Genomic DNA, 17,457 nt, shown 5'->3' on the forward strand with positions numbered 1-17,457 from the left:
CTACAGACGCGAAATTTAACCGACATGAAGAAGATGCTGTGATATGCAAATGATTAGCTTTTCAGAGCATTCACACAAGGTTGGCGCCGGTGGCGACACATACAACGTGCTGACATGAGGAAAGTTTCCAACCGATTTCTCATACACAAACAGCAGTTGAGCGGCGTTGCCTGGTGAAACGTTGTTGTGATGCCTCGTGTAAGGAGGAGAAATGCATACCATCACGTTTCCGACTTTGAAAAGGTCGGATTGTAGCCTATCGCGATTGCGGTTTATCGTATCACGCAATTACTGCTCGCGTTGGTCGAGATCCAATGACTGTTAGCAGAATATGAAATCGGTGGGTTCAGGAGGGTAATACGGAACGCTGTACTGAATCCCAACGGCCTCGTATCACTAGCAGTCGTTTTAGATGAATCCAGGTTCTGTTTACAGCATCATGATGGTCGTATCCATGTTTGGCGACATGAGGGTGAACGCACATTGGAAGCGTGTATTCGTCATCGCCATACTGGCAAATCACCCGGCGCGATGGTATGGGGTGCCATTCGTTACACGTCTCGGTCACCTCTTGTTCGCACTGACGGCGCTTTGAACAGTGGACGTTAAATTTCAGATGTGTTACGACCCGTGGCTCTACCCTTCATTCGATCCCTGCGAAACCCTACATTTCAGCAGGATAATGTACGACCGCATGTTGCAGGTCCTGTACGGGCCTTTCTGGATACAGAAAATGTTCGACTGCTGCCCTGGCCAGCACATTCTCCAGATCTCTCACCAATTGAAAATATCTGTTCAATAGTGGCCAAGCAACTGGTTCGTCACAATACGCCAGTCACTACTCTTGATGAACTGTGGTATCGTTTTGAAGCTGCATGGGCAGCTGTACCTGTACACGCCATCCAAGCTCTGTTTGACTCAATGCCCAGGCGTATCAAGCCGTTATTACGGCCAGAGGTGGTTGTTCTGGGTACTGATTTCTCATGATCTATGCACCCAAATTGCGTGAAAATGTAATCACATGTCAGTTCTAGTACAATATATTTGTAGAATGAATACCCGTTTCTCATCTGCATTTTTTCTTGGTGTAGCAATTTTAATGGCCAGTAGTGTATTATACTCCGATTGCCAAGAATGACCTCTGCCCATACTAGCTCACACTAACTGCCTGCTTCAATTTCGCTACAAGATAAACTACTTCTAACAGCAGCAACCACGCTAGCGCCAACTGTGTTTATCGTATCCTTTCTGAACACCGTTGGGTTCTTTGCAAAATTTTCGCTGAACTTACCTCCGGCTTTAGCCAGCTGTCTGTGCCTGTAACGGTTTGAACGTCAGTGCCTTCTATTAGCGCTTGGAGCTCTGGTACTTTCCCAACACAGCTACGACAGTTTACAACTGTTGTACCGATGGTTCCTGTATATACATTCTTCCTGTGTTCGACCTGCATCCTGTGACTGAAGCCCTTCTTGTGTTTCCCCGAGACACTGTAACCTAAATAACCGCCCAGTCCACGTCCTTCGTACCCGTGTAGCTGCCTCCTGCGTGACGTGGACTTCTGACTTATTCAGCAGAGCCCGAAACCCAACCACCGTACGGCGCAAGTCGAGGAGTCTGCTGCCTACAAAGACGCAGAACCGTCTGAGCCTCTGATTCAGACCCTTCACCCAGCTCTGTACCAGAAACCCGTAATCGGTCCTATCGACTATGCTGGAAATGGTGAACTCTGGTTTCATTTCACAAGCAAGACTGGCAGCCTTTATTACTTCTGTTACCCGCTCGAAACCAGAAAGAATCTCTTTCGATAAAAAGCGACACACATTATTGGTACCGACGTGAGCCACCACCTGCAGTTTTTTGTGCAAAATGGTTCAAATGGCTCTAAGCACTATGGGACTTACCATCTGGAGGTCATTAGTCCCCTATACTTAGAACTACTTAAACCTAACTAACCTAAGGACATCACACACATCCATGCCCGAGACAGGATTCGAACCTGCGACCATAGCAGCACCGCGGTTCCGGACTGAAGCGCCTAGAACCGTTCGGCCAGTTTTTTTTTTTTTTTTTTTTCAGCTTGTGCTCGTCATGATATTCGGAATGACCCGTTCCACGTCTGGAATGACTCCACCCAGTATGCACATGGAGTGTACATTGGCTGTCTCCCCTTCTTGGCATCCATGGCCTTAGGGGTGTCATTGCGCGCCTAACGTTGGAGCTCCCAACTATCAACTATCCCGGCCTCTGTGATTGCCCGGATTTTGCAGGCTGAGAGGTTTCCTCTGAAACAGGACAACTGACTGCACCTGCCTGAGGGACAGTGTCAGCCACCTGGAACCAGACTAACTGGGGAGGCCTTACGTGCGGCCCGCTGGGAAGTCTTTCGCCGCCTGCCAAGCAAATATATTACAACTTTCGACCCACCACGCAGTGAGAGCAGTTCCGCCATGTTTAGTACACTGCAAGGTGCCCCTGCAGCAAAGCCAATGCACGAAACAAGACCTGAGATGTCCCATGCAATGCACCAGACTCTCCACCACCGTTACACTCTGAGGTAGAGGCCTGAAGATGGCCGACTACAGCCAAAAGCGTCTTCAGATGTTCATGAACTGGAGCCAGCTCTTCCTGCATCTGCATCCACCAGGCATAAATCCTATGTTAGAACTAATAACATAAGAATTAACTAAAAAAGCACGCAGACAGAGCCAAAATTTAACCGAGTCTCTCCTGGTGTCTCCGTGACGGAGGCCGGTGCCTTTCTGAGCTGTGCAGCTGGCCAATCAAAACATGAGAGCGGGAACTGCGTTACAGATTGCGCGAATCTACACTCTACAGTAACTAAAACGCGAGATTACATCTCTTCACTACAAAACCAGGCAAATAATTTAAGAATTAAATTACGAAAGCACACAGAAAAAGCTAAATATGTGACTTTCTACCCTCCTGATGTGGCACCAATGGCAGTTAGATCCCGTTTTAAGTAAATGTTCAGTCCTCCATTAACGTAGGCAATATGTCCTTTTTATATGCTCAAATTATCATCAGATGCACGCAAAACATTAAATTTCGATTTGGGGAAGGAACAAAATGATTTCAAAAGTAGTTGTAATACTATTTGTAATTCATAAACGAAAATTTGTAACTGTCATAAGTTATGAAAAAGCTTTTCCTTGACTTGGTTTGAGTTAAATCTGTGCTGACGGCACTGAGAACTAATTCAACCTAAGTTAATATGCTGAAGAATATACATGCCGCAGAACTAGGAACCAATTAAATTTAGGTCATGGGTTAGTATCTTTTTATCACTGACTTATTCTGAATCATTTACTGAATAGTGAAGCATTGACACGACTGCTCAAAAAGCATGAGCATTGGTACTGGTCCAAGGAATGCGAGCAATCTTTTGAACAGATCAAGCAAGCTCTTTGCAATGCAAAGTTATTATACCATCCAGACATGAGTTAGGATTTTCCCTCTCAACAGCTGCATCAAATATTTTTCTAGCATTGTATCTGTTTCACATACGTCCAATCAATAGTAAATCAACCATTCGTACAATCGCTTTCAAAAGGAGGATTCTAACTAGTTGTGGCAGATCGTACTTCACCAACGAGTTAGAAGCTTTTGCTGTAATGATGGCTTTCAAAATATTTCACTGTAACATATACAGCAAACATACAAATTTGTATGTGACTACCAAGCCCTCAGTTTGTTATTAAATTGCATATTATTGCATGCAAGACTATCAAGGTTGTCGCTAGATGCAAAAGAGTACAGTTTTAACACAATACATGTCAGGGGCCAACATAATGTAGTGGCAAAAAAAAAAAGTTCAAATGTGTGTGAAATCTTATGGGACTTAAGTGCTAAGATCATCAGCCCCTAAGCTTACACACTACTAAACCTAAATTCTCTTAAGGACAAACACACACACCCATGCCCGAGGGAGGACTCGAACCTCCACCGGAACCAGCCGCACAGTCCATGACTGCAGCGCCTGAGACCGCTCGGCTAATCCCGCGCGGCCTGTAGTGGCAGATGCCCCACCTAGGCTGCGTGAAGAACTAGGAGACATGATCGTGAATGTGATATTGAACTATATTTATTGACGGATGAGTCAAATACGAATTGCTTCTTGGATCTACGCAAAACTATGGCACAGATGCTGGCTGAAAGTGGAACAGCATTTACTAAATGATCCATCTGAGAAGTTAAGCACTCATTATAAGATCCACACTGGCGTGTTATTCAACAAGAGACATCCTGAGTTCAAGGCCTAGTGTGTTTGCATACCTGCTGAGGCAAAAAATAAATTCATATGGCATGCTCATTGTGCCTGGGGTCATTTTGGAGAGATCATGTGTGCAAAACAGATTAGAATTAATGACTAAAGATAGATGATGCAGTAATTATTTACAATTCATCTGCTTTGCCAGAAGACAAGACCTCCATATACATGTAGGAAGTGTGAACTGCATCGTATCCTATCTACAAAAGAGTTACACATAGTGACTTCTAGCATCTGTGGATCCCTATCAGACGCAAAACAGGATTGAGGTATTGGTACTGTTATGACTTTTTTCTATATATGTTACACTGTATGAAACACGTACTGCTGTAAGTGAGCCTATCATCAGAAGGAATTCTTTCAGATAATGGCATTACTTTCACGGGTGATAAGTGGAAAGATTTTCTGCCAGAAACTTACATTAAGCATACATTAATATCTAACTACCAACTTGAAGCTACTCCTGCAGGGAGGGTTTTTAGGGACCTAAATAAGTATATGATACCCTACTGCAATCACAAGCACAATACATTTTACCAGTGTTTAGGAACATTTGAGGAAGGAATGGATGATTTTCCCCATACTTCCTCATACTGAACTCCTAGGTAACTTATGCTAAACTAACCTGAATCTAATGAATGGCGTTCACCCATTCAAAGCTTCCGTGTGATGAATCAGTGTAGCGGGAAGAAATGAGGCTAGCTGTCATTACACTTACTGATAAAGCAATACAATGTAAACAATATTGTGACAGCAAGCAAAGACTGACATACTGATATCAGCTGGGTGACAAAGTACTCATATGATAGTTGTTGACAACACATGCATCTACGTCTGTGGAGAAGGCTAGCATCGACTCTCACCTCCATTTCGGATCTCCTGGGCGTAGTGGTCGAGCTGCCTGACAGACGCTCCTGCCGGTGAGTGCGCCAGGTAGACGGGTAGCATTGTCTGGAAAGAGACAACAAAAAAATATTCCCTTACTCCAAATATGCATTTTCTCGTCATAGTTTAATACTGTACCAGTAGCTCGTTATCGGTCACTCATTCTGCTTTCTCATGAGGTATTTCAAGTGTAAAACGGGTAAAACTTAAGCAGCAGATTATATCCGAACAGGTCATGAATCCCCAACGGTACCGACCGGCTGCCGTGTCATCTTCAGCCCATAGGCGTCACTGGATGCGGATATGGAGGGGCATGTAGTCAGCACACCGCCATCCCGATCATATATACTGAAATGTAGACAATATGTATACATGGTGCGTCAGCTGCCCATACTGACTTCTGTTTATGCAACTCACAATGTTACATTTTGCCTTCAAGGCTCTGAGCACTATGGGACTTAACAGCTGTGGTCATCAGTCCCCTAGAACTTAGAACTACTTAAACCTAACTAACCTAAGGACATCACACACATCCATGCCCGAGGCAGGATTCGAACCTGCGACCGTAGCAGTCGCACGGTTCCGGACTGCGCGCCTAGAACCGCGAGACCACCGCGGCCGGCACATTTTGCCTTCAAAAATCAAGCGCGAGATTTTCATATTCTCTCGCTTGCTCTATGAGCAGTATCTTTTTGTAGGAAATTTAATTTAGTTAAAGTTTGTGTATGGTCAGCAAATGTTTACAAAGTGAAATTAACAGTAATAGCAGCCCTCGGTCGCAAAAAAGGAGTCTTCTGACCCAGGTTTCGGCACTGCTATGAGTGCCTTCATCAAAAATAAAACTCTCAAATTGTCCTATAACATAATTACAAAATTACATAAAAGAAAAAATTTTATTAATTGTAAGTACTAGCTAGCAGTGCAAGAAAGAAACAATGCTTACATGTCACTTATTAAACTAAAAATCAAGCAATAAAGCTTTAGTCAAAAAATTTTTATAAAACAGAATACATAAAAAGGCAAGCCACTATGGGCTGCTCACATGCGTCGAGCTACGGTAGTGTCAGACTGAGGCGCCCGCGTTAGCAATTGCGGGCAGGTGAATATTACACCAGGAGTGCCATCTACACTCCTGGAAATGGAAAAAAGAACACATTGACACCGGTGTGTCAGACCCACCATACTTGCTCCGGACACTGCGAGAGGGCTGTACAAGCAATGATCACACGCACGGCACAGCGGACACACCAGGAACCGCGGTGTTGGCCGTCGAATGGCGCTAGCTGCGCAGCATTTGTGCACCGCCGCCGTCAGTGTCAGCCAGTTTGCCGTGGCATACGGAGCTCCATCGCAGTCTTTAACACTGGTAGCATGCCGCGACAGCGGGGACGTGAACCGTATGTGCAGTTGACGGACTTTGAGCGAGGGCGTATAGTGGGCATGCGGGAGGCCGGGTGGACGTACCGCCGAATTGCTCAACACGTGGGGCGTGAGGTCTCCACAGTACATCGATGTTGTCGCCAGTGGTCGGCGGAAGGTGCACGTGCCCGTCGACCTGGGACCGGACCGCAGCGACGCACGGATGCACGCCAAGACCGTAGGATCCTACGCAGTGCCGTAGGGGACCGCACCGCCACTTCCCAGCAAATTAGGGACACTGTTGCTCCTGGGGTATCGGCGAGGACCATTCGCAACCGTCTCCATGAAGCTGGGCTACGGTCCCGCACACCGTTAGGCCGTCTTCCGCTCACGCCCCAACATCGTGCGGCCCGCCTCCAGTGGTGTCGCGACAGGCGTGAATGGAGGGACGAATGGAGACGTGTCGTCTTCAGCGATGAGAGTCGCTTCTGTCTTGGTGCCAATGATGGTCGTATGCGTGTTTGGCGCCGTGCAGGTGAGCGCCACAATCAGGACTGCATACGACCGAGGCACACAGGGCCAACACCCGGCATCATTGTGTGGGGAGCGATCTCCTACACTGGCCGTACACCACTGGTGATCGTCGAGGGGACACTGAATAGTGCACGGTACATCCAAACCGTCATCGAACCCATCGTTCTACCATTCCTAGACCGGCAAGGGAACTTGCTGTTCCAACAGGACAATGCACGTCCGCATGTATCCCATGCCACCCGACGTGCTCTAGAAGGTGTAAGTCAACTACCCTGGCCAGCAAGATCTCCGGATCTGTCCCCCATTGAGCATGTTTGGGACTGGATGAAGCGTCGTCTCACGCGGTCTGCACGTCCAGCACGAACGCTGGTCCAACTGAGGCGCCAGGTGGAAATGGCATGGCAAGCCGTTCCACAGGACTACATCCAGCATCTCTACGATCGTCTCCATGGGAGAATAGCAGCCTGCATTGCTGCGAAAGGTGGATATACACTGTACTAGTGCCGACATTGTGCATGCTCTGTGGCCTGTGTCTATGTGCCTGTGGTTCTGTCAGTGTGATCATGTGATGTATCTGACCCCAGGAATGTGTCAATAAAGTTTCCCCTTCCTGGGACAATGAATTCACGGTGTTCTTATTTCAATTTCCAGGAGTGTAGTAGCCACAAATACCAACACACTAGTTAACATTCAGAATGTAGACAGACAAATGTTACGATGAACATTATTTTGTACACGCAGTGGAAGACAATAATTTTATCTGACAGCAGCAGACACGGTAACAAAATGTCTATATGAGAGCTTATAAATACAGTTTAAAGGCTGTAAGCGCCATTTTAGAAATACCAGGGGAGCTGAATAACTCAGCGAGCAGAAAAGAATATTTTTTTTTTTAAACAGAAAAACTGTGAGTCGACTTAGATAGAAAAAATATTTCGCTAACTGCACGAGAGAACACGAAATCAAATATCAAGTAACGGCTTTATACCATTGAAGAAGCCTTTATTACGTTATTTCGGGGTTGCTGTATCTTAACCGGGGATGGTTTAGAGTTACGGGACGTAGAGAAATAGCCGGGAGGAGGCATCGTCAAAGGCGTTCTGAATGGGGTAACTCTTAAATCTCTACGCTCCCTCCAGATCAAATAACAGAGCTGCAAGGGCAAAGTTTTTTACTGAAGATGTCCCGTATTATCTGAGGTAGGCGAAAGGTGAGATCATCATCGCAGGAGATTTTAATTCCGTCCTCAGCTGCCACAATATGGCCTCCAGTGGTCATAATAAAACGCTTAAGCGATCATTTTTCAAAATCTGTATGTTTTTCAGTATTAACAAATATTCTTATAATAAAATAGCACACTGGTGTTATAAATAAATCTGTTCGTATTCTGGAGGCTATATTGTGGCAACAGTCTTCGCTACTGCCGTCGAGTGAAACTGAAGCACGAAGATCGACTTGCAAGCCACCGGACATTCGCTGCCTCTTCTTCGTTCCGTCCTCTGCCACGGTTTCTGTGGTGGGTCTCGCTGTAGTGCAACTGTGGATTCTGGCAAGCCATTACTATGGTAACCAAATGCAGTTGTCTCTGCTGCAGGAAGTGCATAGAAATGCCCACAGGGGCAGTCCGCACACGATAGGGATTACAGACACGTAAAATGTATAAATACGTAATTTGTGTATTTATTGCTGTATCTATTTTTCTTATAAATTCGTCTAAACCAATCAATGTTGTATATCGGACGCATGACTGTTCATCAATGATGTAACGCTGTAGGCGATGGCCGGAGCTTACATTATATAATCCCGTCCAAAGCTACCTAATTCAGCAGTGATAACCATACTTCTAAGGATCTCTCTCCAACTGCCGCCACCGGCAGTCGTAATGTGTATAGCACTTTTTAATTATTTTAGCTCATATTCTAGACGTTGTTTGGGCGTATTTTCATTCCTCTGTACTGAATACGTATTGTTACTGTATTGCAACGGTAAAAACGCTGACGATGGTATGAGGAAGGGGCCGAAACCGGATTCTAACAAATTAAAACTCTGAAAAAACGATCTAGACTGTTTTTATTTGATTTACAGCATTTTGTACTGATCGTTGTACTCCAATTACAGGATGCTTTCTAAAATTTTACATTATTGTACAGCACCCAGCACCGGGTGCGCTGGTGTAGCGCCTCAGGCTGGGAAAATGTTACGATTGAACAAAGGGGGGGGGGGGGGGGCTGGTGTAGCGCCTGTAGGTGGGTCAATGATATCGAAGAGTTTCTGAAGTAGGACCACTGGATAGATCTCTCAGAGCGAGAGGAAGTATTAAAGCATTAATAACGAGTGAAAAGAATAACAGGTAACTGAAATTCGGCTACATTTCCCTGCCATGACGTTAGACGCGACCAAAGCCAAGCTACCATACGTTTCCTACTGTTGTAAATAAACTTCTCCGAATTGTTGATATGTAAGGAGATGGAGCAAAAGGACAGTACGCATACTTCCGAGTTCACACAGACCAGTATTGTCAAGGAATATAGCAGTGAACGTAGCCGGCCGGTGTGGCCGTGCGGTTCTAGGCGCTACAGTCTGGAGCCGAGCGACCGCTACGGTCGCAGGTTCGAATCCTGCCTCGGGCATGGATGTGTGTGATGTCCTTAGGTTAGTTAGGTTTAATTAGTTCTAAGTTCTAGGCGACTGATGACCTCAGAAGTTAAGTTGCATAGTGTTCAGAGCCATTTGAACCATTTTTGAAGCAGTGAACGACCCATTCTGATCATAGGTCAGTTTTGATCCACATAGATGAAGACAAAGCTTGATCCATAGAACACGTATTTTTCTTGTAAGTTGTTGGCGAAAAATAGTGAGTTACTGGTATAAACTGTTAGAAGCTGATGCAGAGAGGATTAGATAAGAGCAGACCAGATCGTAGTCGTAGAATGTCATGCTGATATCCGTTCCCTTCCAAGTAGTGGAACCAAAAGCTGCTACCCCAAAAGAACTAATCTGATGAAGGACAAAGTATCCCACCAACAAAGACCTTTCCGTAGAACCAAATGGTAGTGAAGTCGGACAGAAAAGGCAAATGTTGCAAAGAAAAAAGTGACCTCGTTAGTGATGGTTCAAATGGTCAAATGTGTGTAAAATCTTATGGGACTTCACTGCTAAGGTCATCAGTCCCTACGCTTACACACTACTTAACCTAAATTATCCTAAGGACAAACACACACACACACCCATGCCCGAGGGAGGACTCGAACCTCCGCCGGGACCAGCCGTACAGTCCATGACTGCAGCGCCGTAGACCGCATGGTTAATCCCGCGCGGCGTTAGTGGTAGTAGAAATGTGAAGTGTATATGATTCTAAATAAACTAGTGATTGTGTTTGAGCAAAATTCGAGGGCGAATTTTTCCGTAGAAACGAGGAAATTGTAAACGGTAAGAGTAAAGATATAACGTGACTTAGACGCAGCGATAGAGCGCCAGGATGAATCAGGCCACAGATAAAGGCGGTCAGTGGTCGCCAGAGGAGTGTCCAGTCAGCAGCTTTTCCACTGCCTCGGTGTCGACAGATCACATGTGCTGATGCCAGGCCAGCCTTCAGGGAAATATTACGGCCCAAATACGACAACTGGGTCGTCTCCACAGCGCAGAACATTCGACGCGACTCACTAATGTCTCCTTTACCGTGAAATCAGAAGGGAGCAGCAGCATGTAAACGTGAATGAACCAGCTCGGCATGTTCGAACAGCCTGGCAGTTCTGTGATGTCGAGCCTGTGCTACTCAGCGTAGCGCTGATGGCGTGGACGCATCTCCCACCGCCGAGCACATCTGGGCCCCAATGCAGTCCCGCACTTTGCCACCATCCTGGGAATACGATGTGAGTGTCCAGCCACCTCTGCTGTCGCCTGTTCGTAGAAACACCGTACCGCGCCAGAGAATAGGGTACACTCAGAAGACTGTCTAAACTGAATAAGTTAAAGAAGAACTGCTGTACGATCGCCGTCAGTTTGTCTTCAGCTTCCCCACACATCACACCTGCCTGCTAAACCACCTATGAACTTTACAACGCGCGCATCAGATTCGAGCACAAACTCGCAAGCAAGAACTACTACTCGTGTTCCACTTCTGCACCGTCACATTTTGGTGTCAGAAGTGGTGTTGGTTTGGAGACTGATGAATCAATGACGATCAGGAGAGTACACATACTGGCAGAAGACTGCAAGCAGTGATTCAACTGGGGCAGCACGATATGTCAGTTGCATCCTGATTTTTAGAATCCACTCGTGGGGTACCCTACATCCTTTAGACTGGTCTTTCCTTACTTTTCTCATAATATTGTGTTTGCAGTGTTTGGTAAGAGATCGAGGGCCGAATCGTTAGCGTTTGTAATATGCAACCAGTACATTTTAACAGGGCACTGAATCACATCCCGTAGTTTGTTTGGATTGCCACAAAAAAGGGCGCTACGCCAGCCAGTGCAGACTCAGTGACTCAGGCGAAGAAAGCTTTGGGTGCCCCGAAAACTTCGGTAATTTTGTAAGGATAAACTAGAAGAGAGATAAGAAATTTTGCTGTAAACACGAAATGTAACTGTTCACGGATGTAAAAGGACGATATAAGTAACAAGTACATTAGTAATCAAAGATGGGCGCCATGTAGGATGTAAGATCGTGACTAAGTCAGGAACATTATGAGGTCCCTAGGGAAAATGGTTAACAGCTATGACTCATTCCATTAAAATAGGTTTGATCCGTGGTAGAATGCTGAGAAACTACAGTTTGAATAACACTAACCACCGCTATTTTTATAGTTTCAGTAGAAACTAATGTAGAGTCTGGATCGAGAATTCGAGAATCTCTTTCTGAAGCCCCATATATTCTTGTGACGCCATCGAAATTTGGTGAACTAACGTCTGAGCTGCGCGGGGTAGCCGTGCGGTGTAGAGCGCCTTACCACGTTTCGCGCGGCTCCCCCCCCCCCCCCCTCCCCGTCGGAGGTTCGAGTCCTCCCTTGGACATGGGCGTGTGTGTTGTCCTCAGTGTAAGTTAGTTTAAATTAGATTTAGTAGTGCGTAAGCCAACGTACCGATGACCTCAGCAGTTTGGTCCCATAGAACTTACCGCGAATTTCCAGTTTCCAACTAACGTCTGACCAGCCAAACGATATTTGACACTACGGGAGAAAAATCTCTATTATTGTTAGATTCTCGGGGTGTTCATTGTGAAAGAACCGTTTTGAGCGTAGTACCTGAGGACAACGAACTTATTCACCTGATGATATCAGAAGGCTCGATGGAATAGTGGACTAGGTACAGCCTTTGGACCTATACGACTAATATTGTTGGAAGAACTCTGTGAGAAGCTTTTCATATCTAGTTACGCTCAAATATCCTAATATCAGTCCCCGCTAGAACCTCAATATAATCAACTAGAACTTAGTCACTGGAACTTAGTCCATTCCCTTCGCCAACATTTTCAAATGTACTGAAATACGTCTCGCACAAATCCGGATGTTTAGCGGATCGCCCCCCATAGTTTGACATCCTGCTGAATTATGTTTTATATTGTGTTGTCCATCGTATGGATCATGTGAAGAAATTTCATTCGTTCTATATTTAAAATGCAATAAAACGTTTCGTTGTAAGGATTTCTTTACAGATTATCGCTATCGTAATGATTTTTCTATCATAAAAAGTTACTTATTACTTTCCGTAAATAAAATACACATACGTGAAACGGATACTCCAACAGCACGCTGTGTTTAGCTTAAGCACGCCGTGTTTAGCTTATTTTCTAATAATTTTATTTCAGAAACCAGCTTTGTTACACAGGAATGGATCAGGCGTGAATTTGATTATATAGTTGTCAAAAACATTAATTACATTTCAACTTTTATGTGTAACACATTTTTTTTATATTTCATGGTTTTAAAGACATTCCGTCTAAACTTAATGTACCAAATTATCTTTTGCGGTGTGTTCTACACGTTAAAAGTGAAAGTTGACGCTCAAAGATTCTAATATCAGTCCCCGCTAGAACCTCAATATACGAAAATATACATATTGCGTTATTCTGACTCCTCCTCATATCCGCCTAATTTTATCAAGATCGTTTATTAACACCAGGTAATGTTCCCTTGTACGTATCTATGGCCAGAAAACTTGTTTATAACATGTAATGATACTCGTGAACCTTCCTCATGAATCAGTCTATCAGTGAAAAGCGTTCCTGAGATTAACCATCAAATACAGATAGAAAAACGTATCACAGGCCTGAAATTTATAATATGTTTAGATTCTGGTCAACTTCGCAGTTGATTTGAGGTTTACTGCCCTTCCCGCCAGACAACCCATTCTGTGTAGCTGAGCAGAACGTAGATCACACCATTGCCACAAGATATCATTCCAAACATCAACTAAATGTGGAACAAATAACAATATGTGTAGCACCCACTGATCATTACTATAATCATATACTGTATACACAAACCCTCCTCGTGTATCTTTCTACCGATTACTGAAAACTGAATCAAAATTCTTACAGTTGTTCCTTACATTATGCATAATACACAGAGAGAAAAACGTGGTGGAGGTTTAATTTATAATATTTATAGATTTCTGCGACATACTGCTGTATTTGAAACCGACTGTGTCACAAGTATTTGTGTTTTGCTGAATTCTTTAATTTTGCTTATTAATCTGCATTTACATGTGACATTTGTCAGAGATTATTTCCTCAATTTCTTATTGATCTAATTTCTCTCAGTCAGCCATGTGTCATATAAATGGTTATGTTATAAGTGGCGACCGTGGAAGAACATTGTAAGTTACCATATTTAAATTGAGATATAAGTTCTTTAAGAACTCTTTTGTAATTATAAATCTGTATATTTTTTGTATTTAATGTGCTTTTAATGTACATTAATGTACATTTAATGTAAATTACCTGTAGCAGATTTTTTTAATACTCCTTTTCATTTACCTTTCTTTACTTCAGAAGTTACGTTATCTTATGCATGCGTACAGGGCACTTCCCTCTTACGGTCCCCTCAACACAGTCTCGTGGTGTGACAGCAGAACATGTATGCTGCCATGGGGAGTCGAAATTGTCTGTAACGAAGTCACGCCAGAAGTTCGGGTGAAAGACGACTGTAGAAGGCCACACGCCTGGCCTATGACACATTATCTGCAGCAAGGCGTCAAAACTGGCCTACTCTGTCGTTTCCCAGAATTCATTCTGTGGAGAATTACGTCACATCGACTTCTGAAAAAGAATATAACGCTACCATGCGATCTGAGAAAGAAACTGCAGTGTACTGGGGAACATTATAACAATGCTGAAATGAGTTTCTGGCTGAGCTGACAGTTACCTAGAACCACCGAACAGTGAGACCAATTCTAAATTATTGCTCCAGCGTTTCGAGTTCTTATCAAGTTGGCATGACAGACATCGAACAAATTCAAAAATGGGCTGTTGTTATTGCAATAAGCTATACCACACATTACGCAAGGGTAGCATTGAGGCCCAGCGAATTCAAATGTGAATGTATGAAAGAAAGGCGCAGCGCTAAATTCAGCAACCCACCTCGTTGATTTCCTTTCCGTTGTAACCAGCGACGAGGATGATGGCGTTGTTGCACACATTTTGCGCCAAAGAGCGGTCGCTACAGACAATGTCGGTTGCCCTCTTCGTAATCTCATTGGTGGGCTCGAATTCGTCTACTCCTACCATCTCCAACAAGACCTGAAGATAATTGAATACGAATTACAAGTATCTGGGTGATATGAAATAAAGTGATAATGATGAGACAAAAAGGCCACACAGTGTGGGAATGAACGTTAACATGGCACTGCGGCTTGCGGTTTCTACAGGTGATGTACTCACAGGATAACTAGAGGCAAGAATCCCTGCAAGGAAAAGATAAAGGTAATAACCGTTGAGTCATTTAGTTACATATCGCAACAACATAAGGGCTCTGGCATTTGAACCAAGCAACAATAAATAATTACATATCGTCGCCATAAAAAACAGCAGTAAAAATCCGACATAAATCAACTTTCAAAGACAACACAGCAGAAAATTGGAGAAAGAGAATAGGACAAAATTAATTTGAAGCAGTTCATATTTTAGATATCCGTGCGAAAAAAATTCACAAACACACTGATGTGCCGAAACAATGTGAGCACCGGCCATCTAGGTAGGGGACTGATGACCTCAGATGTTAAGTCCCATCGTGCGTAGACCCATTTGAAGCACCGCCCATTGTACTCCGCCCGATTATACTGCGGGCACGTGACGCATTAAGGAAAGTACACAGTCTACTCACATTACTGTGACCACCGCCTATGTTCGAATTCAACGTGCGATAACCACACATAAAGGGCAGGTGGCAGCACTGGCTGTGGAAGGTATACAAAGCATGTCCAATGGCCGAGGAAAACAGCGCAGTCGTTATCGTAATGAGGAAACGGAGCGATTTATCTGAGGTCACAAAGTTTGTGAACCATTCGCATGCAACCGTGGTTAAAGTACGCCCTGCAGAGCAAAATGGCTCTATTCACAACCGGTGCCCGAGACAACTGTGGTACACCATGGGGCCCAATGACAGAGGTGGACGACAGCTGTGGAGACGTGAACGGGAGTACAGATGTCCAACTGTTTCGAATGAAAAACAGCTCACAGTTGCACTAACTGGGTTTACACTAATTTTATGTAAACATAATTAGTGCAACTGTGGGCTGTTTTTCATTCGAAACAATTTCGTAAAGGTTGCTTATGTTGCTGCCAGCCGGCCGGAGTGGCCGAGTGGTTCTAGGCGCTACAGTCTGGAACCGCGCGACCACTACGGTCGCAGGTTCGAATCCTCCCTCGGGCATGGATGTGTGTGATGTCCTTAGGTTAGTTAGGTTTAAGTAGTTCTAAGTTCTAGGGGACTGATGACCTCAGAAGTTAAGTCCCATAGTGCTCAGAGCCATTTGTTGCTGCCACGATGAAAATAATGAGCAACTGACCGCCCCCATGAACCGAGGGCCTACCAACAGTGTCTCTGCAACGACCATTAGGGAACGTTGCTGCGTTTCGACCTCTGCGGCAGGCGCCTGGTTCATGCACCCATGCTGACTGCTTGGGTGCGACGAAGGCTGGGATTTTCACGCCAATACTGAACTGAGAGGCGACAGGTGGCATTTTCCGGTGTACTACCTTTGGTGCCCCATCGGACAGATGGCCATTGGCCTGTAAGGTGTGTAACATTTCAAAGCAGACACACTGCAACAATCATTGGGAGGGACCAGGCCAGAGGTCAGAGCGTCATGGCATTCCCTGTGTGATCCCTAGATCAATACAAGTATGTATCTATCCTTACGAACTACATTTAAGGTTTTGACAGGTGACCACATAGTGTGACTGGTGTAAATAAAGCTACTGGATTGTTTGATTTGGCCACTTACTTATTTTCATACTCTTCGTGAGTACGAGGAAGCAGCCTACCCGGTTAGCCATGCGGTCTAACGCATTGCTTTCTGGGCGGGAAGGCGTGCCGGTCCTCGGCGCGAATCCGCCCTGCGGATGAGTGTCGAGTTCAGGTGTTGGTGGTTTTTTAGACGGTTACCCACCTCCCTCGGCGAATGTGGGCTGGTTCCCCTTATTCCGCCTCAGTTACACAATTCGGCGATTGCTGCCCAAACACTTTCTTCACTCGTCTGGTGTGAGACGTTCCTGTGGGGGGCCACTGGGGTCCGAACCGCACAATAACCCTGGGTTCGGTCTGGGGCGGCCGTGGGGTGAGTGGATTGCTGTAGCCTGTTGTCGGGTTGAGGGCTACAGCGGGGACGAAGCCTCTCCTTCATTTCTAGATCCCCAGTTCCATACCTTTCAATACAAGATGAAGCAACTGACAATGTAAAATGGTAACGTTTCCAGAATTTAAAAGTTAAACACAAAAAAATGGCTCTGAGCACTATGGGACTTAACATCTGAAGTCATCAGTCCCCTAGAACTCAGAACTACTTAAACCTAACTAACCTAAGGACATCGCACACATCCATGCCCGAGGCAGGATTCGAACCTGCGACCGTAGCGGTAGCGTGGTTCCAGACTGAAGCGTCTAGAACCACTCGGCCACTCCGGCCGGGGCAGCCGGTTTACCAGTTGCTGGAAAGCAGTGCGTGAGTGGCTGTGGATGCTTGACATGTTGCCCAACTACAGCTTAGTGTCCGCATGATTTCGGTGGCGGTGGAAGCCACCAAATGCAGCGATATCTGTGCACATTCTGTTACTGCGTGTTCTTTAAACAGCAGTGTCAGTTTAATCACGTCACGCTCACATGGCATATTTTTCTCTTCCGAGAGCGCACTTTTCTTCTTCTTTCTCGAATAATGCAGCCAACTGTAGCCTTA

General features: G+C 45.1%; 1 protein-coding gene across 1 annotated transcript in view; it reads right to left on the reverse strand.

Annotated features, from left to right (window-relative positions):
• The window catches only part of LOC124622949 (lipase 3-like), a 94,535-nt gene that overhangs the window by 23,490 nt on the left and 53,588 nt on the right, over positions 1 to 17,457 (reverse strand). Inside the window, exons 5-6 of the mRNA XM_047148740.1 lie at positions 14,645 to 14,803; positions 5,152 to 5,239 (exon numbers count right to left, since the gene is read on the reverse strand). Of these exons, the coding sequence (XP_047004696.1) occupies positions 5,152 to 5,239; positions 14,645 to 14,803 (247 nt within the window). The remainder of the gene's footprint in view (positions 1 to 5,151; positions 5,240 to 14,644; positions 14,804 to 17,457) is intronic.

The sequence above is a fragment of the Schistocerca americana genome, chromosome 7 (genome assembly GCF_021461395.2).
Source record: "Schistocerca americana isolate TAMUIC-IGC-003095 chromosome 7, iqSchAmer2.1, whole genome shotgun sequence".
In the NCBI taxonomy this organism is placed as follows: domain Eukaryota; kingdom Metazoa; phylum Arthropoda; class Insecta; order Orthoptera; family Acrididae; genus Schistocerca; species Schistocerca americana.